The sequence below is a fragment of the Plodia interpunctella genome, chromosome 7, assembly GCF_027563975.2.
Source record: "Plodia interpunctella isolate USDA-ARS_2022_Savannah chromosome 7, ilPloInte3.2, whole genome shotgun sequence".
In the NCBI taxonomy this organism is placed as follows: domain Eukaryota; kingdom Metazoa; phylum Arthropoda; class Insecta; order Lepidoptera; family Pyralidae; genus Plodia; species Plodia interpunctella.
Window position 1 is genome coordinate 10,574,292 of NC_071300.1, and position 19,855 is coordinate 10,594,146.

The following is a 19,855-nucleotide window of genomic DNA, read 5'->3' on the forward strand; positions in this document are numbered from 1 at the left end:
TACCTCTTTATTTACATGTCCTGATAAAATAAAAACTAACTTTAAGAAATAAAAATTAAACAGAAAGTATAAATAAACGGGATATTTATTTACATTTTATTTTGTGTGCAAAAAGCAAATATTGAAACTAAACAAATCAGGAATTCAGGATTTTATTTGATGGTAACATTGAAACTGACCAAAAAAAAAGTCGTCTGCAGGAGTATTTGATTGATTATTTTCGTGATAGGTTTTCCAATTTAATTTGGTGTAAATTAACTATAAATAAGTGATGCTCTTTTGTTGTTAATCCAATTAACATTATACATCACAGTTGTAATTTATTGCTGTAATGAGAGAAGATTATTGTAGATTATTACTTTGATCCCGTTACCCACCTACCCGTATTTAAGTTTGCCACGTTCTGGTGTTGGCTTGAAAAGTAAATAGCTTCCAACATGTTTAACTTGTTTTAATAACTTCAGTGATAAATAAAAAGGTAAGTCTTAGTTTGTCGTTGTTTCATAATTTGGAATGAATCACTCTGTAGGTGCCGATGACATCAGTATATAGGTAATGTCGAACTATTGGAATCCATTCTGATTTCCAAATTGGGATTTCTGAGTTCCTCTACATTATTCAATAAGATAGATAGAGAAGAATACAAGATAAGAAAAGATAAAAATGTAACTTATTTTATATCAAAAATTTTGGGTTGTTTTTAGAACTTGGAAAACTGAACTGTAAAAGGTAACTTGTGTCTAGAGTTGGTTGTTTAGGTCTGTTAGTTTCACACACAGTGATCAAAACAAAGCAAGTATTGAAAACTTTCTGCATGGAAACCCTACCTGAATAAAAGTTTTTTTTCAGCCAATTCAAAAGCAACCTGATAACGTAAAAAAAATGTTATTACCTATCCAACAGTTGAAAAAACAAGTCTAAACAACATCTTTTGTCCTCCCAAATGTGCAGGAGCCATTATGTCGAGCATGTCGGATCGGAAGGCGGAGCTGGAGCGCAAGAAGGCGAAGCTCCAGGCGCTCCGAGAGGAGAAAGATAGGCGGCGACGTGAGAAGGAGCAAAAAGATGCTGAGGAGGCTTTGGTGAGTTTTAAAATGCTAGTTTGTTGATAACTATGGAATAAACTTGCCGGCGTCCATGGGCTGTGGTGTTTGCTTACCGTCTGGCAACACTCAAGCTCGTTTCACATTAGTATAAAAAGAAGTCCCCCTGTTCCATCTGTCTGTCTATCTATCTGTATGAATATGATAAATTTATTATTTGCACAAATAAAATTTTGTAAGTAATTAAATTAAATTTCAATGGCATTGTAATAATGAGCATTCATTTTCATTTTGCAAGTAGAGTTGACATCAGTCAGACCTCCAGTCATAGAATTTTGGCCATGTCAATTAAGTATGCATTTGGTAACTATTCTCAGCAACGAGCCGCAACAACATCGACCCTGGACAGCCGCCGGGACCTGGACGAGATGCTGTCGTCGCTGGGAGTGGCTCCGGTGCGTGACGTGCTGTCGTCGCTGTCCTCCATGACGTCGCTGACGCCGCCGCGGACCGCGTCGCCCGACGTCAGTATGCCGCACATGGACAAAGCCAGTCTGCCCGCTCAGGGGTTCGTATTTCTTTGGAGTATGACAACATTGTATTGATGCTCACAAATTTCATTGAATTGACATACCAGGAAGAAGTATGAATAAATATAAAATATTCAATCTTTGTCTTCAACTTTTAGTAGCTTTGGCAAGTCACATACATAATAGTAAACTAGAGTGTGCAGGTTTCCTCATAATGTTCTCCTTCATCGGAAGCAAGTGCTGGTCTTACATAAGCCATCGCTTGCTTTTGCTGAGTCAGATTAGTATAAGCAGGTGAAGTACAATCTTGTTACATCGAAAAACACAGAAAACTATAGAAAATGATATTCTTTAATTATTGCAACATTTTATAAATCAATATAAACCTATGAAATATGTAAAATTGTCAGCGTGCCCCGGAAGCCGGCGTCGCTGCAGGTGGTGGCGGTGCAGGCCACGGATATCCCGCCGAAGGAGAGCGTGACGTACGCCAAGCAGACGCAGACCACCGCCGCGGCCGGCGCTGAGCTGAGGGATGGTAAGCTCATCTCACATTTATTTGTTTTGCTCAAATACAAACAATACGAGTTAAGCTGGGTCCGGAGCGCCAATTTTCTAACAAAATATGTTACAAAAACAAGTGAGGAAAATCCCCCGTCCGCTCCGCCTATTGTTTTTATGTCCCTTTACTCCATATAGCGCTGTGCTGCCCTACGTCTGTCTTTTGTGAGCGCTAACACAAAATGAGTCACTTCCCCTCCCCGCAGACGAACGTGGGGGATGTTATCCATTCAGTTTGGAAAGCATATTTTTGTTATTTTTCTAACATAACTAGGCCACGCCCCTAATATTTTAGTAAAACATGTTTTTATGTTAGCTAACACGAAAACACGCCGCTGCGGACCCGGCTTTAGCGTTACCAAAAAACATTTTTTTACAACTGTCAAACTAAATTAAAGAATATTTGCCAAAGCTCTAGCATTTCTACAACTACATCTAGCATTTCTACAACACTGCCGAGAAGAAAGTTTTACTTTTGGCTAGATTTTGTTTTTGTTTATGAATGAATTTTTATATGAATGTAGGCTGCATATATAAAAGTACCAATTAATAAATTACTAGTCTACAAAAAATATAATGAGTCTTTAATAAAGTAAATTAATCGGCTAAGTGCGAGCCTAATCTTCATACTGATGTGAGCTGTTTTTTGGAATTTCTTAATCATTCTATAACATAAAATGATGAATTAATAAATTCGTGATTATTAAAATTATGTTAATATGTTGTTATAAATAAATATCCATAAAAGGAGCATGATATTATATATATATTTTTTTATTTTTCAACAGGGTTTTATAAAGTTTCAATTATTAAAATGTACAATACATTTGATTGTGTTTAACATTTTATATACAGGATGCTGTTTTTAGACTACAAGGATAGTAAATATAAAGGAATATAAATCGTTTTCTAATAAAGAATTCCTAAGATGAAATTATGAATAACTCTGTGTGCTTTGGCACAATCTAGTCACAAATAATAATAACTACATTTGCTTTGTGATGAGTTCTATTGATATATATTTTTTAAATACAAGTCTTCATAAAACAAATCTTGTTTATCTGCTTACTGAAACATTTTAATTGTAGAATTTTTAAAAACAGCACACTGTATTTAATGAATTACCCATGCAAGTTCTCAATCCAGTGTCAATTTAATTTTAACATATTTATGTATTTTTTTTCCCTTTCATGTCCTCCATTTTTTTTTGTTAAATATACCTATAGAGAATTTGCATTTTGAGTTATCTAATTTGTTTTTAATTGTGTTGTTCAGGTGTGGGTTTTAACTATGTCATTTGCAAAGATATGTATCAGTTATACTTATATAACTTTAATATACAATATTACTGTACTAATTAACAAAAACTAACCAAGTTTTCTATAGGAATTTATATTTGCAAATGATAAACATCCCTTTAAAATTAAACATGACATCAGTAATCATAAGGAGCAGTATTTACTTTTTGATTTTCAATTTTAATTTATTCTTTGTTTGTTCAATTGTTTCCTGAAAATTTTAAGAATTATGTGAAATAAATAGAATGCTTATCGATAAAATGTTGCAGAAATATTTTTAACATAAGCTACTTGGTGTAGTCAGCCAAGACATGGAAAAGAAACCTTCCTTCAGGAAACAATATGAAATTTTCTTTGCCCTCAGCTTATCTTTACATACTGTGTCTTTCCTGTCTTTACGCACAGTTGATTTAATATTAAAAGTAAATACTGTATGAGTCTTTGGTGCAATGTTTGTGTTTGTGCTACCATAAAAAAAGGCTGCTCTTCCAATGCATCACCGCTTGCAGGATACATGGAGGACTGGTGGCGGCCGCGCAAAGGTAATTTTGACCTTATTAACATATTAATATAGTTCACTTTTGATTCACTTGTGTTTGTGGATGATTCTGAATTTAGTCTTCAATAATTTCTCAACAATTGAAGATTTTCAATTAAATTGAAATTGAGTATTCAATTTCTTAAATTTTCTATTGTATTTACCTTATGCAAAGTTTTGATATCATTGAATTGAAGACTATATTTTTAGTAATTTATGGCCAATCTTGACACTCAAATATGTGTGTAAATTACATGGAAAGAAAAAGTTGTATTAATTTGCATAACTGTAAGATTTTAACAAATTATTCGTAAGTTAATCTTAACCATATGCATTTGGCAAATATTTCGAATTTCTTCTTTCTTATATGTACATGAGTTTAGCACTATTCACTTAGAGCTATATTACCATTGGTGTGACATTATGGGAGTTCAATGGTTAAATAGATTGGCCATTCATACAAATTCATCAGAAATTGCATGTCAAATTTTTGTTTCCCTTAACGATTTTAAACATGCTACGTAACTTTTTGGGATATTTAATGTTTTGGGATAATACATTTTATAAGCATGTACCATTTGTGCACAGAAGGCGCATGGGATGATAAAAATAATAATTTAACAATTAAAATCATTGTCAATATCATACTACTTTTTTTAATATATGTAAATATATTATTGATTTTTATGGGGTTCAAATACTTACACTTTTCCGTCGTATGTTTTATACAAATGGTTCACAGATCCTGACTGACAGTTTGTTTTTATTTTTGTCCTTTTCTAGCACACGCGACCGATTACTACGGTAAGTCATTATTCCTCCCGATGCTTTCTGTCGTTTCCTAACATTACCTCTACTAGGCCGGTGTCGGTTGTAACACAAACCATTACAGACCTGTACATAGATTACCCTTTCTGTCACGCTTCTAGATATAACTAACAAGGTATCAGGTGCGGTTCGTGGCAGATTACTTGATAAATAGATATTTTATTATTAAACTCAATAACATTTAATTAATTTTTTATCAAGAAATCTGGATATTTCCATTGATATGCGGGGATTGAGTGACATTAACATCAATTTGATGAAGATACGAATGATTCTAATGAATAAACAACATATTGGGGCCTTCCAGAGTTCTCCACGTGTTTTACGTACATCACACGGCCGCAAAGTACTATATCTAAGAATAAAATGAAATTATCATAATTATGTGTATATTGATTATGGTGGTAGTATTGGGGTCGCCATATCATCTCACGCTGACTTACCTTTCCGATTCTACTAACCAACACTGCACAGGTCTTAACACAAGGTCTTATGTCTAAATGAGTCTAAGACTTGATAAAGGCTCGATAGTAAAATGTGGCACTTTTGATTTTCTACAATTTTGATATTTAGATTCTTAGATAAACGAGTGGTTTATCAAGTTTTGTACCAGAGACAAGATCTCGATAGATCATGATGTAAGATATAAAAGCACTGTGGAATATGCTAATCTATGTATAGACTGAATATTTTATTATATATTAATGGTCGAAAGATACTGACATTGTTTTTGTTTTCCTCCCTTTTTCAAGATGAGTACAATCTAAACCCGGGTTTAGAGTGGGAGGACGAGTTTACAGGTAGGTTTCAACTCCGAAACATACAAACAATCATTGAACTACTAAACTGCCCTGGTAGAGCCTGTGCCACTATCACTCAGCATGTTTTGTTATTACTTACTATATCTTCATATGTGTAACGCTGTTATATCGTATATGCTAACAAATACATTTAACTCGAGCACAATTAAGTTTACAGTAGTCTTATTAAAGATCTGTAATTTATGTAATATATTAATCTTATATTTTACAATTAATTTTATGACAAGTTTGTGACATTTATTCGTTTATTTATTATATTTGTCCATAAAATAATGCAAGCCTACCCTAGCATATATTTGGCCTTGTCAATCATGAGTACAAATGCATGTGACAGAAACATTGTGTGTGCATGACAGTGAGTCATAATTCTACCCTGAATAAGTTTAAAATAAATATTATTTTGTTTGTGTAGAAATTATCTGTTTATACAATGAGACATGTATCTCTCTAGTGGAGAGCTCGGGAAGATTTTGTTTTGTCTTTTTTTTTTTTAATATTACCTTATTTTATTATTAAGTAAGAAGCTTTCTGTCACTTTCGATTTAACGCTTTTTTTTTTTAAACATTCTGAATGTTGCCTACTTTGTGTGATTAATTTGCACATGATTTGGTTATATAAACGTTGATGCTATTTAAATATGAATTTGAATTAATTGTTGAACCCAGATTTCTTATTTTCATTTTATTTATATAGTTGGATATACCACGGGCTACATCCCTCCCAATATATTTTTTAAAGATTCACACTCGTGGTTGTAGTTACAGTAAATGTTTTTACCCAACGTGGGAATGATAAATTGTACTATGAATATAATTTCTTTATTAGATGTCGGTGTGATTTGAATCGTACATTACATTACATTTACGAACTACAGGATTATATTATGTGAGAATATTTTCTTTTTGTTTCATTTCTTTGCTTTTAATATTGTTGTCGTTTTTTTTAGAATGTTGCATCTACAATAAATATTTTAATTATTTTTCGCAGTTACTGTAACTACAAACTCGTGATCGCAATATAGGATGCGTGTTACTATTTTATGTTACCTTTAAACTCTGCTATCGGTCTAAATGAAAATGAAACACGTGAAATTGAACTTCGCGAACTTTTTTAATATACTAAGAAAGTTCGCTAAAAAACTACTACATACTAGAACGAACACGATTTATGAAACAAAGAGAAAATACAATCTCCTGAAATAATACGAAAGTTTTAACATGCAATGAAAGTTATTGAAGAAAAAAATATATATCAACTGTGCACTAGATAGCGGAGTTATATATTGTCATCATCATGTTTTGCTTGATAGATAAAATCAAGTTGTGAACGCATTTGTGCTAATACCTCGAGTAGATAAATTAACCATTGTAGATCAACTAGGTTTTATTCCCAAATTGCACATATTGGTTGATGAGCTGTTAAAATTCAATTTATTGCGTTATGTAGATTTTGATTTTTAGCCTACATATCATCACACATAATCGTGCAATTTAGGAATAAGCTAATCAGATTTTATTGGCATGTAAGCAGAGATATAAACTTGCTTTTTTAGACGACAGCTGTGCTCGGCGGTAGCACCGCCGCGCGCGCCGTGATCCGCGCAATGATGTTGTTGAAGTTATTAAATACTCATATATTTGGTATAAATTAAAATCTATTCGGAAATAGATTATATAATTTTTTCCGGCATAGAATTTATACATTTATTAGGATAAATATTCTGCTTGCATGTCTTTAAACTCGTGTAGTTAGGACACCTGTAGTTGCGTGACATTGATTTCCTAGATCTATATTCATCTTATCATTGATTTTATGAAGGTATTAATCACACAAACTGAAGAACATCAAAATTATATGCTAAAAGTAAGACATCAGTAAATTAACTAACACATTAATCACTGCATACCTTCACAAAGTTACATATTTCAACTGAAGTACGGCCGACTTATTTTGATCAATTAAAAATACTACTAATTTCTATTCCGGAAATTGGTATTGATTTTTAGTTAGTTTAGTTGCTAGAATACAGTATAAAGGTGTTACAAATTCGTATAAATACATTATATTCCACCTTATGGTAAGACATGCACATTTTAAATTATAAAATTATAGAATTAAAAAAATAAAATTTTACATTACATTAAAAATATAAAAAAAATTGCAATAGAACAATAGTTTAGACATCGACAATTTTGAATAAAGAATTTGGAATATGAATGTTGTGGCATAAGTCAGCCGTGCTGGCATGGCACCCGCGCCGCGACCCCGTCAAGGGCCATTCTTATTCACCGTCCAGTGCTTACATTCGACGGCGACGCCGCGCGGCAAGGCGACGAGGAGGACGCCGCATTCCACGGCAAGCTGCCGCCCGGCATCCTGCCGCACGGCCTTCCCACCGTCAAGGAGGTCCAGCCCGCGGTCACCGCCGCGCCCCTGGAGAAGAAAGAGGAGGAGAAAGAAAAGAAAGGTGAGCTCTTTGACCTTATATGTTTTAAACTGTATCGAATCTAGTTCGAAGTGGTTGAGACCGTTCGCCTGTGATCGAAAGGTCCCAGGTTCGAATTCTACTTGTGCCAGATGAGTTCGTATGAGAATCTGAGTCATTCGTAGTAGTTTTCATTGACCACCACTTGCTTCCGTAAATATATTCCGCACAACATCGTGAGGAGTAGATGTAAAAGTCATGTCAGATGCCTTTAGGCGATTGTTAATACACAATCGTAATGTGCAGTGAATTTTCAGTACGCGAACTGAGCGCAGATGAGAAGCAAACCATAATGCTGTCAGCGGAGTTCCAGAAGTTCATGTCACGTGCGGGGCGCGTGATCGAGCGCGCGCTCGCGGAGTCCGTCGACATCTACACGGACTACACGGGCGGCGGCGACGGCGAGAACGCTATGTGAGTTAGTCTGCACCACTATCACAAGTTTTACTTGCTTTATTTATCTAGCTATACTTTTATAAATGATTTCACTCAAGTGGAGGTGGGTGGGAGGTATGAGAGAAAATTATTAAGTATATTACATTTTAGTGATTTTTTTTTTTACCTAACCTTTCTTGTCTCTGCTGGAAAAAGGTCTGCCGCATCAGCTTCCAAACCTATCAAGAGAAATCATTGCATTTGAAAAAATATTTTTTGTGATAATTGAAAAAGATATTATGAAGTGCTAAAATTGACAAAAAATATTATAAAATAATTTTTCAATGAATGAGGTGTAGAAGTGATTGGAAACAGAAGCTTTCGGTACCTGAGAGCTACATAAAAAAAACTCATTTTTCTCTTCACAAGTGACGACAAGTCAGTCGCGAAGTTGTCCCTAGTCCGGACATTCTACGACGAGCGCTGGTCCAAAGGCCGCTGCGTCACCTGCCTCGACTGGTCTTCAGCCCACCCCGAGCTGCTGCTGGCCTCGTACCACAACAGCGACGACGCCCCACACGACCCCGACGGAGTTTGTCTAGTGTGGAATACCAAGTTTAAGAAGACCACTCCAGAAGATATCTTCCATTGCCAATCGCCCGTTATGAGCGCTACATTCGCCAGGTAATCCCAAAGCTACGAATACACTAGGCAACGTTTGACGCGCAACATAATCACTATCTCACACGTCGAGTGAAATAGCACATAGTCGATCTCACTCATACAAATTGTAATGAAATGGAAAGAACGATATGCTTCACTTTCTTCCGTAAATATATTCCGTACAACATCGTGAGGGGTAGATGTAAAAGTCATGTCAGATGCCTTTAGGCGATTGTTAAAATAATACACGATTGTAATGTGCAGTGAATTTTCAGTACGCGAACTGAGCGCAGATGTTGCGCGTCAAATGTTCCCTAGTGTATCTGTGGTTTAAAAAGTTTTTTTTAATACCCAAAAAGTCCCTTTGCTCATGACTTTTGGGAAACAATTAGGCGAATACTGGGGTTGTAAACTAGATTACAAATAAATCATTTTTTTAATTGAGATTGGTTAGCATTAACATAGTCGAAACATATCTAAATGTGTCACAGCAATGAAATGTTTTCACCAGCATGTATATTGTTTACAGGTTCCACCCAAATCTCATCCTGGGAGGAACATACTCTGGTCAAATCGTGTTGTGGGACAATCGCATCCAGAAACGAACGCCGGTGCAACGCACGCCTCTGTCTTCATTGGCTCACACGGTAATTATCTAGTCTAAAAACTTCTGATTTAAAGTTATTTTCGGTCGGTCGGTATAATCTAAAACTTAGACTGAATGCGTAGCGAGGCGCGTTTATTGTATGGAATTGTGTGATCGGCTTACCATTATTGTTTCTTACAATGTTTTTTTTTTTTTCTTTCTAATAATATATAAAACTACATAATGTACATAGTCAAAAGGTATATCAAAACAGGTTATGATTGTGATCCGAGTGCTGATTATAATATATATATATATCGATGTGAAACACAATTAACTTACATGAAAATGAGAAACGAGATGACCAGTTCCCTCTGGCAGCACCCGTTCACGCAGCAGACAATCAATAGATCAAACAAAATTCAGTCTAATTGGTTCTTTTTATTTGAACTTGACTGATACGTATTTATACGTGAAAAACAAATACTTTATTCTATCGAGTCTTCTTCTAAGCCCTGACCTAATGCAGCAAAAAACTCTTTTTTCTGCAACATTCGTATTCGAGCGACTTTAGACTAACTAGTTCCTTAACGTCTGCAGCATCCAGTATACTGCCTCTCCGTGGTAGGCAGTCAAAACGCCCACAATCTAATCTCGGTTTCGACCGACGGCCGCCTCTGCTCCTGGTCGCTGGACATGTTGTCTCAGCCTCAAGAGACGCTGGAGCTCCAACACAGGCAGAGCAAGGCTGTAGCGGTGACTGCAATGGGATTCCCGCATGGAGATGTCAACAACTTCGTGTTGGGAAGCGAAGACGGCAATGTTTATTCTGGTGAGTGTACATTGATTAGAATAATACAAGACAAAATCTCGCGTCTTTTTGTTTTTTTTTTTTTTTTATAATTGCAATTTTCAATTATTTAGGTTTTTAATTAGATTTTTATTAAATGTGTTGTTGTTGCTCGCCAGTCCCTTTTTTAACTGGGCTGGATCCGAAAGGCATTTCGGAACGACCACACAGACGAACAGTGTCTGCCCCTAACGTACCATCAGGGCTTATCATAATTGTTGAAAGTACATAATGAGATGGTGTCAGGATGCCTGTACGGACAGCGCGCGGGCGTGGCGGAGTGCTGGGAAGCGCACGCGGGCGCAGTCACGGGCGTGGCGTGTCACGCGGCCGCGGGGGCGCTCGACCTCGCGCATCTCTATCTCACCTGCTCCGTCGACTGGTCCGTCAAGCTCTGGTCCTCCAAGGTGACTTTCCTAAACTGTTACGGCCTATAACATTGGTTACCATAGGACAGCCGTGTTGCCTAGTGTGAGTGATGGTCAAACTGGTAGCGACGTGAGCCGGGTGAAGTTCTATTGTGCTTGAGCTTCGCGATGACTGACGTGCGTCAACTCGTGAACGAACGCTGCCAGGAAATCGAGTCAGTTCGATCCTTGTATACTTTATTAATTAACCGATTTAATGTAATCGATAGATGTCAAGTTTGAAATGTGATGTGAACAAAAATATCCTGTTCAAAAATTATGTGACATCACATTCAATCACATATTTCAATAAATGTATTTTTAACTGAAGGAATCCAAGCCGCTGTACTCGTTCGAAGATAGCTTGGACTACGTGACTGACGTAAGATGGTCGCCCATACACCCGGCGCTGTTCGCGGCGGCCGACGCCGCTGGGAGACTGGACTTGTGGAATCTCAACAGAGACACTGAGGTGAGATCACGATGCGAAAATAAAGAGCCATTGAATGAAAAGTTGTGTGACGCGGCGTTGAGGCAGACGAGTTGGTGAAATTAAGATTTACATGTAATTTTTTTATATTTTATGGGCACATAAGTTAAAAGCTTTTTCCAATTTCAGTGTTTTCTCAGTCGTTAAGTCTAAGGATGGAGCCTAAGGCCCGTTTTCCTATTCTTAGTCCATGATACTCATAAAATAAATAAACAAATATGTATGGATAAGTCCACAAAGATTGAGTTGGCCCCAAAGTAAGTTTGAAATCTGAAAAAGTTAATTTTCCATCTTGACCTGACCGGGGATCGAACCCGGTACCCGCAGCGTAGCGGTCCGGCGTGATGCCCATTAGGCTACGGAGTCACTTATGTAAAAAAGTACGCCAAATGAAGTCACCCTATTATTATGTTGTATATCACACAGGACAATTGGAACGACTCGTGATTGGAACAGACTGACGTTTATTCCAATCAAGACGTGACAGATACGTGGTCTTGCCATACATCATATGCCACATTTACACTCAGCCCGATTGGGCAGGGAAGTGTGCATCCCAGTGGGCAGCACGAGTATGTAAAAAGCCTAGGTTACTCGCGCTGTCCCCGCTCATGTCACTGCCCTGCCCGGCACAGTAATGTAAAAACAATTACATTTTTAGAACTTTACGAAATTGAGCAGGTAATATGGAATGACTTATACTGATCAGACATAATGCTGTCGAACCAGCAACCTCGACGAGATCGACGTCAGTCATTTTTGTGAATTGATAAATAAAGAATCGCCGCAGAAGTATTTAGGGAAATATCTCCGGGCAGCGGCAGGAGAACGGGCAGCGGCTGAGTGTAAATGCGGGGTAACATATTAGTGTATTGTGTGGGCAGGTTCCGCTCGCGTCCGTGCAGGCGGAGGGCGGCGTGGCCTTCAACAGGGTGTCGTGGGCGCCCGCCGGCGGACACATCGTCGCGGGCGACGACGCCGGGAAGATCTGGGTCTATGAACTGGCTGATGTGAGTATACTACATACACACTACACACACACGTTGGCATGTTGTCGTTCACGCCCGACTCACCACACACTGTGGACGAAATGCGGGTCGATTCGAAACGAGTTACAGCGAACCAATTACATTATTCCATTGTGACGCAACGACAACCACACGTAATGTCATTGGTTTGCTGCGTCTCACTTCGAATCGATTCGATGGTGAGAAGTGAAATGCTAACCCCTCTGTTCTGTCACACTGGTGTGACGGTGAGGAAATATTTTTACTATCTTTCATACTGTGTTAATATACCGGTGAAGTGTTAAGAAGCCTATGTGATGATGAAATGTCTCATTTTTTTAAGTTAAATATAGGTTTATCGATATTTTTATTAACATCTGCTCAGTAATCGATATTTGACTAGCACGCTACTGCACCGCTTAAACGTCACGTCGCCAAGTTGCCACGTTCATTGAAAAGTGAACTTTAAATCTTTATAGGTACTATTAAAATTTAAATCGTATAGCTTGAAAGTTTTATGAAATCTGACAATATTTAGTTTTAAATTGTGTAATCTGTTTGAGGACTTCTTTTTGATGATTTGGTAAAAAGAAAATATATATTTTTATAAAGTGACATGAATCGACGCGACGACAAAAGAAACAATAAAGTAACAGATTCCGCAACAATTGGTCCACTTCGGTATCTTCACTCAAGCTGTGTATTTGTGGGCAGTCGGTGGCGCAGCCGCGCCACGACGAGTGGAGCAAGCTGGTGTACACGCTGCAGGAGCTGAAGCACAACCAAGCGGACGACGACGACCGCCTCAGCCTCGCGCCCAGCGGCCCTCCCAGCCTCACCAGCCTCACCTCGCTCGCCAGCAACCCGCTCAGGTAACCAATCAATAGTTTCTTGTTTCCAGGGCAGCCCAAACGAGTAACTTTAGTAAATAATGCATTTCTAATAAAATGAAAATAATATGAAACTAGTGTCTAAATGTTTGTGTGTGTGTAATGTCCATCTTTTTGAAATCGCGGCATGAGCAGCTGTCATGTCGCGTTCAGTTTTGTGAAAAACTACTCAATCTCTCGCACGATGGACTGAGTCTAACTAGAAATCCGACCACACCTATCTATTACTCTTTCAGGCCTAAAAAGGCAGAGGGATAAGCCTAGCCATGCCCTCTGTTTCAGCAGTATTTAATTCGTATATTTTTGGCCTATATAAATGTCTTTGTACAGGTAACTGACTTGGGACGTGCGCTGTGGATGGCGGTTGTAGTCACAATGCGACTACACGACACCAAACTGGCATTGGCGATATCAAGAACCCAGATTGTCATGACACAATAGAAGCTTTTCAATCGAATTGAAAGTGCTTCAAATTGTTACGTGAGTAATTAGGACCAGTATTCATCAATCTAGCTTTAATGATGAAATTATTTTAAAATATATAATAGGCAACATTTTGTACCATGGGCAAAAAGAGTTATTTTTCATCTGTAAATCGAAAGAAACAAATTCTGGCCACAAAAACATCTTTAGATAAACTTATAATTGCGGCGATTTCATTGTATGTAAAACAAAATAAAATAAGGCTTAAAATTACGTTGCGCTTTCATCCCCGGACGATTCTGTCTGTCTCAGTCACAAATCTTATGTGCGAAACAGACGAACGACGGATGTTTCAAACATAATTTGTGAAAACCACATTAGCGGATTAAACATTCTTTGATGAATACTGAGCCTAAGGCCAGAATCACACGGCTTATTCCAATCATAATGCATATGGACTGATTGTATAGATTTTTTAAAGAAATATGTATAGATCGAGAAAGTGAGATGGCACACAATATAAGAGAATCGCCAAAGGTTCTTTGTTATGTATTGAAAAGGTGAGTTTTCCACTGAGATATGTGAGAAAACTGATATTTTGTATATGAACGGAACTGGAAAAGTAAATGTTATTTTAAATATCTATAATATGCGCGCAATCTATTATATTATGTAATGATTCTTGTAGACGTCTATTTGACTCATCTGTAAGGTTCAATGTAGTTACAATCTACGATATTTTGAGCTACTTAACAATAATTTTAGTCACATTATAGTATGAAAAAATAATGGTTTATTTATTTCACGGAATTGTCTGTATAGGTTTTTGTCAGATTAAGATAAACGTTAACTTTTGGGTGGGTTGCATAGTTAACTTTACGCTATTTTGTCTTAAACGTCAGCAGCTTGCTGGTTAAAATAAACGTCAAAGTTGACGGTGCAACACACCTTAAATTTATTTACGCTATTTTCTGATATATTTATTAAAAAGCAGGTAAAATAGTATTAATTATATAATAACCACTGAAAACTATATAATAACCACTGAAATCAGTCAAAACTTGAGTTTTTAATTTTGACTGATAGTCAATGGCTAATAATGTTAAACAGTTAGTTCTATGCTTTATTTTAATTCAATAATAAAATAAGTGGCTTTCATTGACTTACTCTGCATTTTATTTATATTCGGCCCACTTTCATCCTTCCTTGCGAGTTCACGGGTTTTATTTTGCCCAAAGCTCGGGGACTAACCTAACCTTGAGAATTGTGATTTTACAAGTGCGTACCAAACGTCAAGTCTTTTTGGGATGTGCTTTTTGCTGTTGTTGTCAAGGCTTTTTATATTTTTGTCGAATCTAAACATATAATAAAACTGTAAACGGGCTATGTCTGTACATAGAAGATATTCAAGAAAAATAATTAGAGGTGACTTTATGGGATTAATAGAGGCCAAAACAATTTTTTGTCTGTCTGTATGTTTGTTGGCGCATCACACAAAACTACCGGATGGAATTTGATGCGGTTTTCATAGTGGTATATATTTCATCGCGATACTCTGCTTAGATCCCGAGATGACTCTAGCTGCGGAGAAAAGTTAGTCATAATATAACTCACTCACGAGGAAGTCATGTCACTTTCATATAATATAGATATTTGACTTTATATTGGATAGTCTTATATGCTAAGATACAAATACGGATGCAATTAATAATTAACCCAAGTGCATGCATTGTAACACCACTTTTCCTACAAAAACTAAAACTGAGCTCGCCCTTCCATACTCGCAAGATAATGCCGGCATAATTATACACTTTCGCTGAACGTCAATTGTAGTGTTTATATCAAGCTATTTTAATGAAAAATCCAGCAATTTGCATTCATAAAGATCCTTATCTCCATAACGATTCCAATTCTGTATTTGCTTTTTATGATTCAATTATTAATAATGACAATCTGACTAAACATCTACATTTTATTAAAATAAATAATCTAAAACTAATTTAACCACTCTCAATCAGGATAAAATGGTATGGCAAGTTTCCCTTTCGCCAAGTTGACCTCCTCCCAAAAAATGCACTGCAAGCTCTTCCTGTCCATAATATCTGTGTATAGTTTACCATCCAAGTGTTCCATCTCGTGCTGGGCTATCCGTGCAGCCCAGTCCTTGTATTTTGTAGATGTGCTGTCACCTTCTGCATTCAGTGCTGAAAAGGGAATTATATGTTACTAGCTGCGCCCTGAGTCTTCGCTCCCATGGGAATTTCGTAGTAAAAAGTACCCTATGTGTTATTCCAGGTTATATTCTTCCATTGTTTTTATATTCTTCCAGTTTTTATATTCTTCCAGTGTTTCTTCCAGTTCATTTTGCGTGAAAGCATAACAAACATACATAAAATATATGTATATAAAATAGATATATGTATATAAAAATTTAATTTCACCTACAATGGTTTGTCTATATTCAAAGTGTGATTATCAGTGTCATTATTATTATTTAATATTTAATATATTTAATTTATCAACAACGAAAATGGAGATGGACAGGCCATGATAACTGTAACAGAGGCGACCTTACACTACCATACAAAAAGAATGAATGAAGAAGGAAGATATCATAAGTAAAATTTCCTATTATTGTATTGTTGTATAAGTATGGTGCAGGATAGTGCATCCAACCAAACTAAAATCAAAACCAAATAAATTTCATATCCATTTAAAAATCTAACCTGTAATTTCAACTTCTTTGTATCGAGCCACTTCAGCTGTGTATCCCTGAACACTCTCACAGCCCTCAGACAGTGTCACTTTTGAGTAGTCAATCACCTTCAGTGTTGGGTTGATAAAAACCTGAAACCATGATAAGAAATTTACAATGTTTTTTTAGATTTCAGATAAAAAAGTAAGGTAAAATTTCAAAATTAGAAGGTTGATAGCCATTGGGTTATTTAATTTTCTTCTCAGCAGTGTATGTCCTGAAAAACTGGTTTTTTGAATAGATTTTGATGAGGTTCAAAAATGTTCTGAATGAAGGAATGCTTGAGTGCCATTTTTAAAGAAATTCTGCATATCTACCCTCTTATTTAAAAAAAAAAGTTAAAGCACTACTGAATTAACTCATTCCAACAATGTTAACTATTGGAAAGTGTGATAATGAATCAAAATATTTTGTCAGTATTCTTTAACTTTATTCATCAACCATTTATAATATAAACAAATATAATAAGATTTGTAAACAAATGTAATAACATTTATTTTTTACTCTAATATCACTAGTTACTTACTCACACTGAAAGGTACTACAGTTATTCCTCTGGTCTTGACAGATTCTTTAGGGATAGAAGCAATTTGCAGTGCTGTTTGTCTCATGACGAATATCCTTTTGTTGACACCAATTTGCGGCGCAGACATCCCAACACTCCCGTACTTGTCCAGCACATACTTCAGCTTCTTTATCAGTTTCTGGATCTCCTCACTCTTGATTTTGTCAACAGCTACGGGCTCAGAAGCTTTACGTAACATTGGATCCCCAATTTGGACGACATGCTCGTAAGGAGGCAATTTTTTACCGTGACTAGGTCCAATTCTTGCGTACCAATTGAGTATCTTTCTGGTTACACCCATTTCAAAGAACTTATTATATTTATTAGGAAAAAGAGTATCTACACATAATTTTATTTACCAATTTTTAGGTTAAACGTGCAATGTTATTCATTCATCTTCAACTCAACATATGGGAATGTCTTATGTCAAATCAACTGTCAAGTCTATGTCGGTTCACAGATTATATTTCAAATGATTTTTTTTCTTTTTCTTAATTTTTCATATGTTGATTTTCCGAACCGGACTTCAAACTAACGAACCGTATGCATCCAGACGGAACCGGACTAGGATGAATCATTTAGATTTAGATGAAAAAAACCTGCCCTGTTATTAATTATAAAAGTTAAAGTATACTTTAAGCTAAAGTATGTTTTGTCTCGTTCTGACAATGTTAAACGTGACAGTGACAAAACAAACTTTTGCTTGAAGTACTTTTGATCCAGGGCTAATGGTTTCTCCCATAGATTTCCGTTAAAAACCTTTAAATTATTCTGAAGTTCACTTTCCTATAGAATAGATTAATAATAGAAATTCCATTTTATTTTCGTCATAACGTGATATGAGATTTGTGCGAGATTATCGGGTTATGAGTTTTTAGTTATTATGATACTTAAATATCATTTTTTATATAGGTTATTACGTGGGTAGATAAAATCAGTAAGCGCAGCAATGAGAGCACAGAATCTTTCGGGCCCCGCCGGCACGCCGCCCTTTGCCACACCGTAAAATAACGTCCATACGTACTAATATACTAATATTTTCTACCTATAAAACCTATATTCAGACTAATTTATCTAAGTACCTACTACTATTTTTATAAAATAAGAAATGACAACGAAGTCTCATTGTTAAGTTAATTAATTACATACTAGGAAAATTCTATTATATATTATTATATATAATTCAATTAAAATGTCAACTACTGCTTGTATCTTGATGTGCACCTACCGAGTGCATGCTTTTTCTAATACCTATATTACAGTAAATTATGTAATCACTTTTGTATTTGTGTACCTACATAGAGAGTCTAAAATTTGATGCTTTAATATAATACTGAAAATACAGAATATGACGACTTCACGATCTGTAAAAAATAAAGAGTTTAATAAATGTAGGTTCATTAAAATTAACATTTATTTTTTTAGTTCCTATTTATATATTCCTACGAATCCACGATACTTACCGATACATAGGATTGGTATGAAAGCGCTACAATTCCGAGGGCTCGAATAGATACTGGCACCTAAAAAATATTTCAAATAAGTATGTTTCAACTGTACTGTAATCAATTAATTATTACTAATTATGTACATATTCTTTATCTCACTACTTTGATGCGAACATCTGCGATAATTTCTACGTGGGCACCAAGCAGATAGATGAATAGTTCCTGCGTCATTCCTTCCCCAGACCGTAACCGTTCCACAAATGTTGTTTTATGTGTATGGTATTTTAAATACTGACCTGAGCTTGTGTCATGGCAATAACGAGAAGCTTCCTGACTCGCACGGTGGAGTCTCCCTGGCAATTTTGCCAACCAGAATTGAACATGGCGGTAGATAGGGCTGCCGCCTGCAAGAAGGATTCGTGGATGATTAGGCTTAGAAAATGACCGCGTCTCTCTGAAATGGCGAAAATTAATAACGATTTATTAATGGATATGCTGTAATGCCAACGACCAACTCAATAAATTTTTTCTTTGCTCAGGGATTTTTTTTTCAGTTTACGATTATATTTCAATGTAACTACTTTCCTCTACAGTCACGTCTCCAGCGTTCCACATGAAGAAACCTGTGCTGATGAGCATGGCGGTCATCGTAGACACGATAGCTGATACGCTGCCAAACGTGCGTTCTGAACTCTGTGGATAATCAATATACATACGTGTCTATATTATAATGAAAGTAGGCATTTGATTAAGAAGGAAATTTAGATACACTTTAAGCTAAAGGTTTAATTAGGTAATTATTATCCTTACCAGCATCTGTGCCATCAGTAAAATGATGACTGTTACATTAACCAGTATTTGGCCGCTGAGAACCCACATGAAGGACGCCTCACATTCTCGTGTACACCTGTGGGACAACAAATATAAACTAAATATATAATGACAAAAAAAAATTGATTATTTTCTAAACAACATTTACATATTTACCACAATGTACGAGCATGCATATTTATACCCAACTTCAGTCCATTTTCATATTTCTCTTCTTTCTGTCGCAACGTCAATTCAGCTATTTCAAAAATATTGTTGAGGTTGTAGAAATAACTCTGTAGATTCTTGTATTGGTGCCCCAGACAGACTAGGGTCGAGATGAGCATAACGTACACCCCCGAGACTCTAAACATGAAGATCCACCACATTATATAAGCAAACACGCGGAAGTAGCTGGCTGCAGTAGACACATCATTTACATCAGGCCAAGCTGTGATCACCGTTACAAAAGTGCCATCTG

General features: G+C 36.3%; 3 protein-coding genes across 23 annotated transcripts in view; 1 reads left to right on the top strand and 2 right to left on the bottom strand.

Annotated features, from left to right (window-relative positions):
* Positions 1-163: 163 nt before the first annotated feature.
* On the top strand, positions 164-14,962 carry sw (short wing). 16 transcript variants are annotated; one of them, XM_053747459.1, is made up of 17 exons: positions 164-478; positions 850-1,082; positions 1,421-1,611; positions 1,984-2,111; positions 3,912-3,974; positions 4,754-4,774; positions 5,551-5,598; positions 7,917-8,087; positions 8,363-8,519; positions 8,910-9,164; positions 9,673-9,790; positions 10,330-10,561; positions 10,826-10,986; positions 11,318-11,458; positions 12,361-12,486; positions 13,198-13,355; positions 13,704-14,962. In XM_053747459.1, the coding sequence occupies exons 2-17, from the start codon at positions 960-962 to the stop codon at positions 13,705-13,707; spliced, it is 2,097 nt and encodes a 698-aa protein (XP_053603434.1). In that variant the 5' UTR covers positions 164-478; positions 850-959; the 3' UTR covers positions 13,708-14,962. The 16 variants fall into 16 exon arrangements, with proteins under 16 accessions (XP_053603434.1, XP_053603433.1, XP_053603437.1 ...); XM_053747458.2 differs by having other exon boundaries at positions 952-1,082; XM_053747462.2 differs by having other exon boundaries at positions 952-1,082; positions 7,950-8,087.
* Positions 14,963-15,750: 788 nt separating this feature from the next.
* Positions 15,751-17,558, bottom strand: LOC128671195 (peptide deformylase, mitochondrial-like). The gene is made up of 3 exons (XM_053747492.2): positions 17,082-17,558; positions 16,523-16,643; positions 15,751-16,000 (listed from the first exon to the last, which is right to left on the bottom strand). The coding sequence occupies exons 1-3, from the start codon at positions 17,415-17,417 to the stop codon at positions 15,807-15,809; spliced, it is 651 nt and encodes a 216-aa protein (XP_053603467.1). The 5' UTR covers positions 17,418-17,558; the 3' UTR covers positions 15,751-15,806.
* A 196-nt stretch (positions 17,559-17,754) lies between these two features.
* LOC128671190 (uncharacterized) overlaps positions 17,755-19,855 on the bottom strand; it is a 476,937-nt gene continuing 474,836 nt past the window's right edge. For 4 of the 6 annotated variants that reach the window (XM_053747480.1, XM_053747479.1, XM_053747481.2 and 1 more), the window contains 5 exons: positions 19,375-19,471; positions 19,149-19,257; positions 18,861-18,967; positions 18,580-18,639; positions 17,755-18,480 (listed from right to left, as the gene is read on the bottom strand). In XM_053747480.1, coding sequence (XP_053603455.1) covers positions 18,439-18,480; positions 18,580-18,639; positions 18,861-18,967; positions 19,149-19,257; positions 19,375-19,471 — 415 coding nt within the window. In that variant the 3' untranslated portion in view covers positions 17,755-18,438. Of the gene's footprint in view, positions 18,481-18,579; positions 18,640-18,860; positions 18,968-19,148; positions 19,258-19,374; positions 19,472-19,551; positions 19,853-19,855 lie in introns of all 6 variants that reach the window. The other 2 variants (XM_053747478.1, XM_053747476.1) reach the window with 1 other exon arrangement.

What these genes read in the sequence shown, in the direction of transcription:
- sw (XM_053747459.1), top strand. Translation starts at nt 960, where the DNA reads ATGTCGAGCATGTCGGATCGGAAGGCGGAGCTGGAGCGCAAGAAGGCG. An exon ending in GGCGACGGCGAGAACGCTAT is followed by an intron (nt 8,520 to 8,909) that starts GTGAGTTAGTCT and finishes TCTCTTCACAAG; the next exon opens with TGACGACAAGTCAGTCGCGA. An exon ending in TGTCTTCATTGGCTCACACG is followed by an intron (nt 9,791 to 10,329) that starts GTAATTATCTAG and finishes TAACGTCTGCAG; the next exon opens with CATCCAGTATACTGCCTCTC.
- LOC128671195 (XM_053747492.2), bottom strand. Translation starts at nt 17,417, where the DNA reads ATGGGTGTAACCAGAAAGATACTCAATTGGTACGCAAGAATTGGACCT. An exon ending in TAACTGTAGTACCTTTCAGT is followed by an intron (nt 16,644 to 17,081) that starts GTGAGTAAGTAA and finishes TCATGGTTTCAG; the next exon opens with GTTTTTATCAACCCAACACT. An exon ending in CAAAGAAGTTGAAATTACAG is followed by an intron (nt 16,001 to 16,522) that starts GTTAGATTTTTA and finishes TTCCCTTTTCAG; the next exon opens with CACTGAATGCAGAAGGTGAC.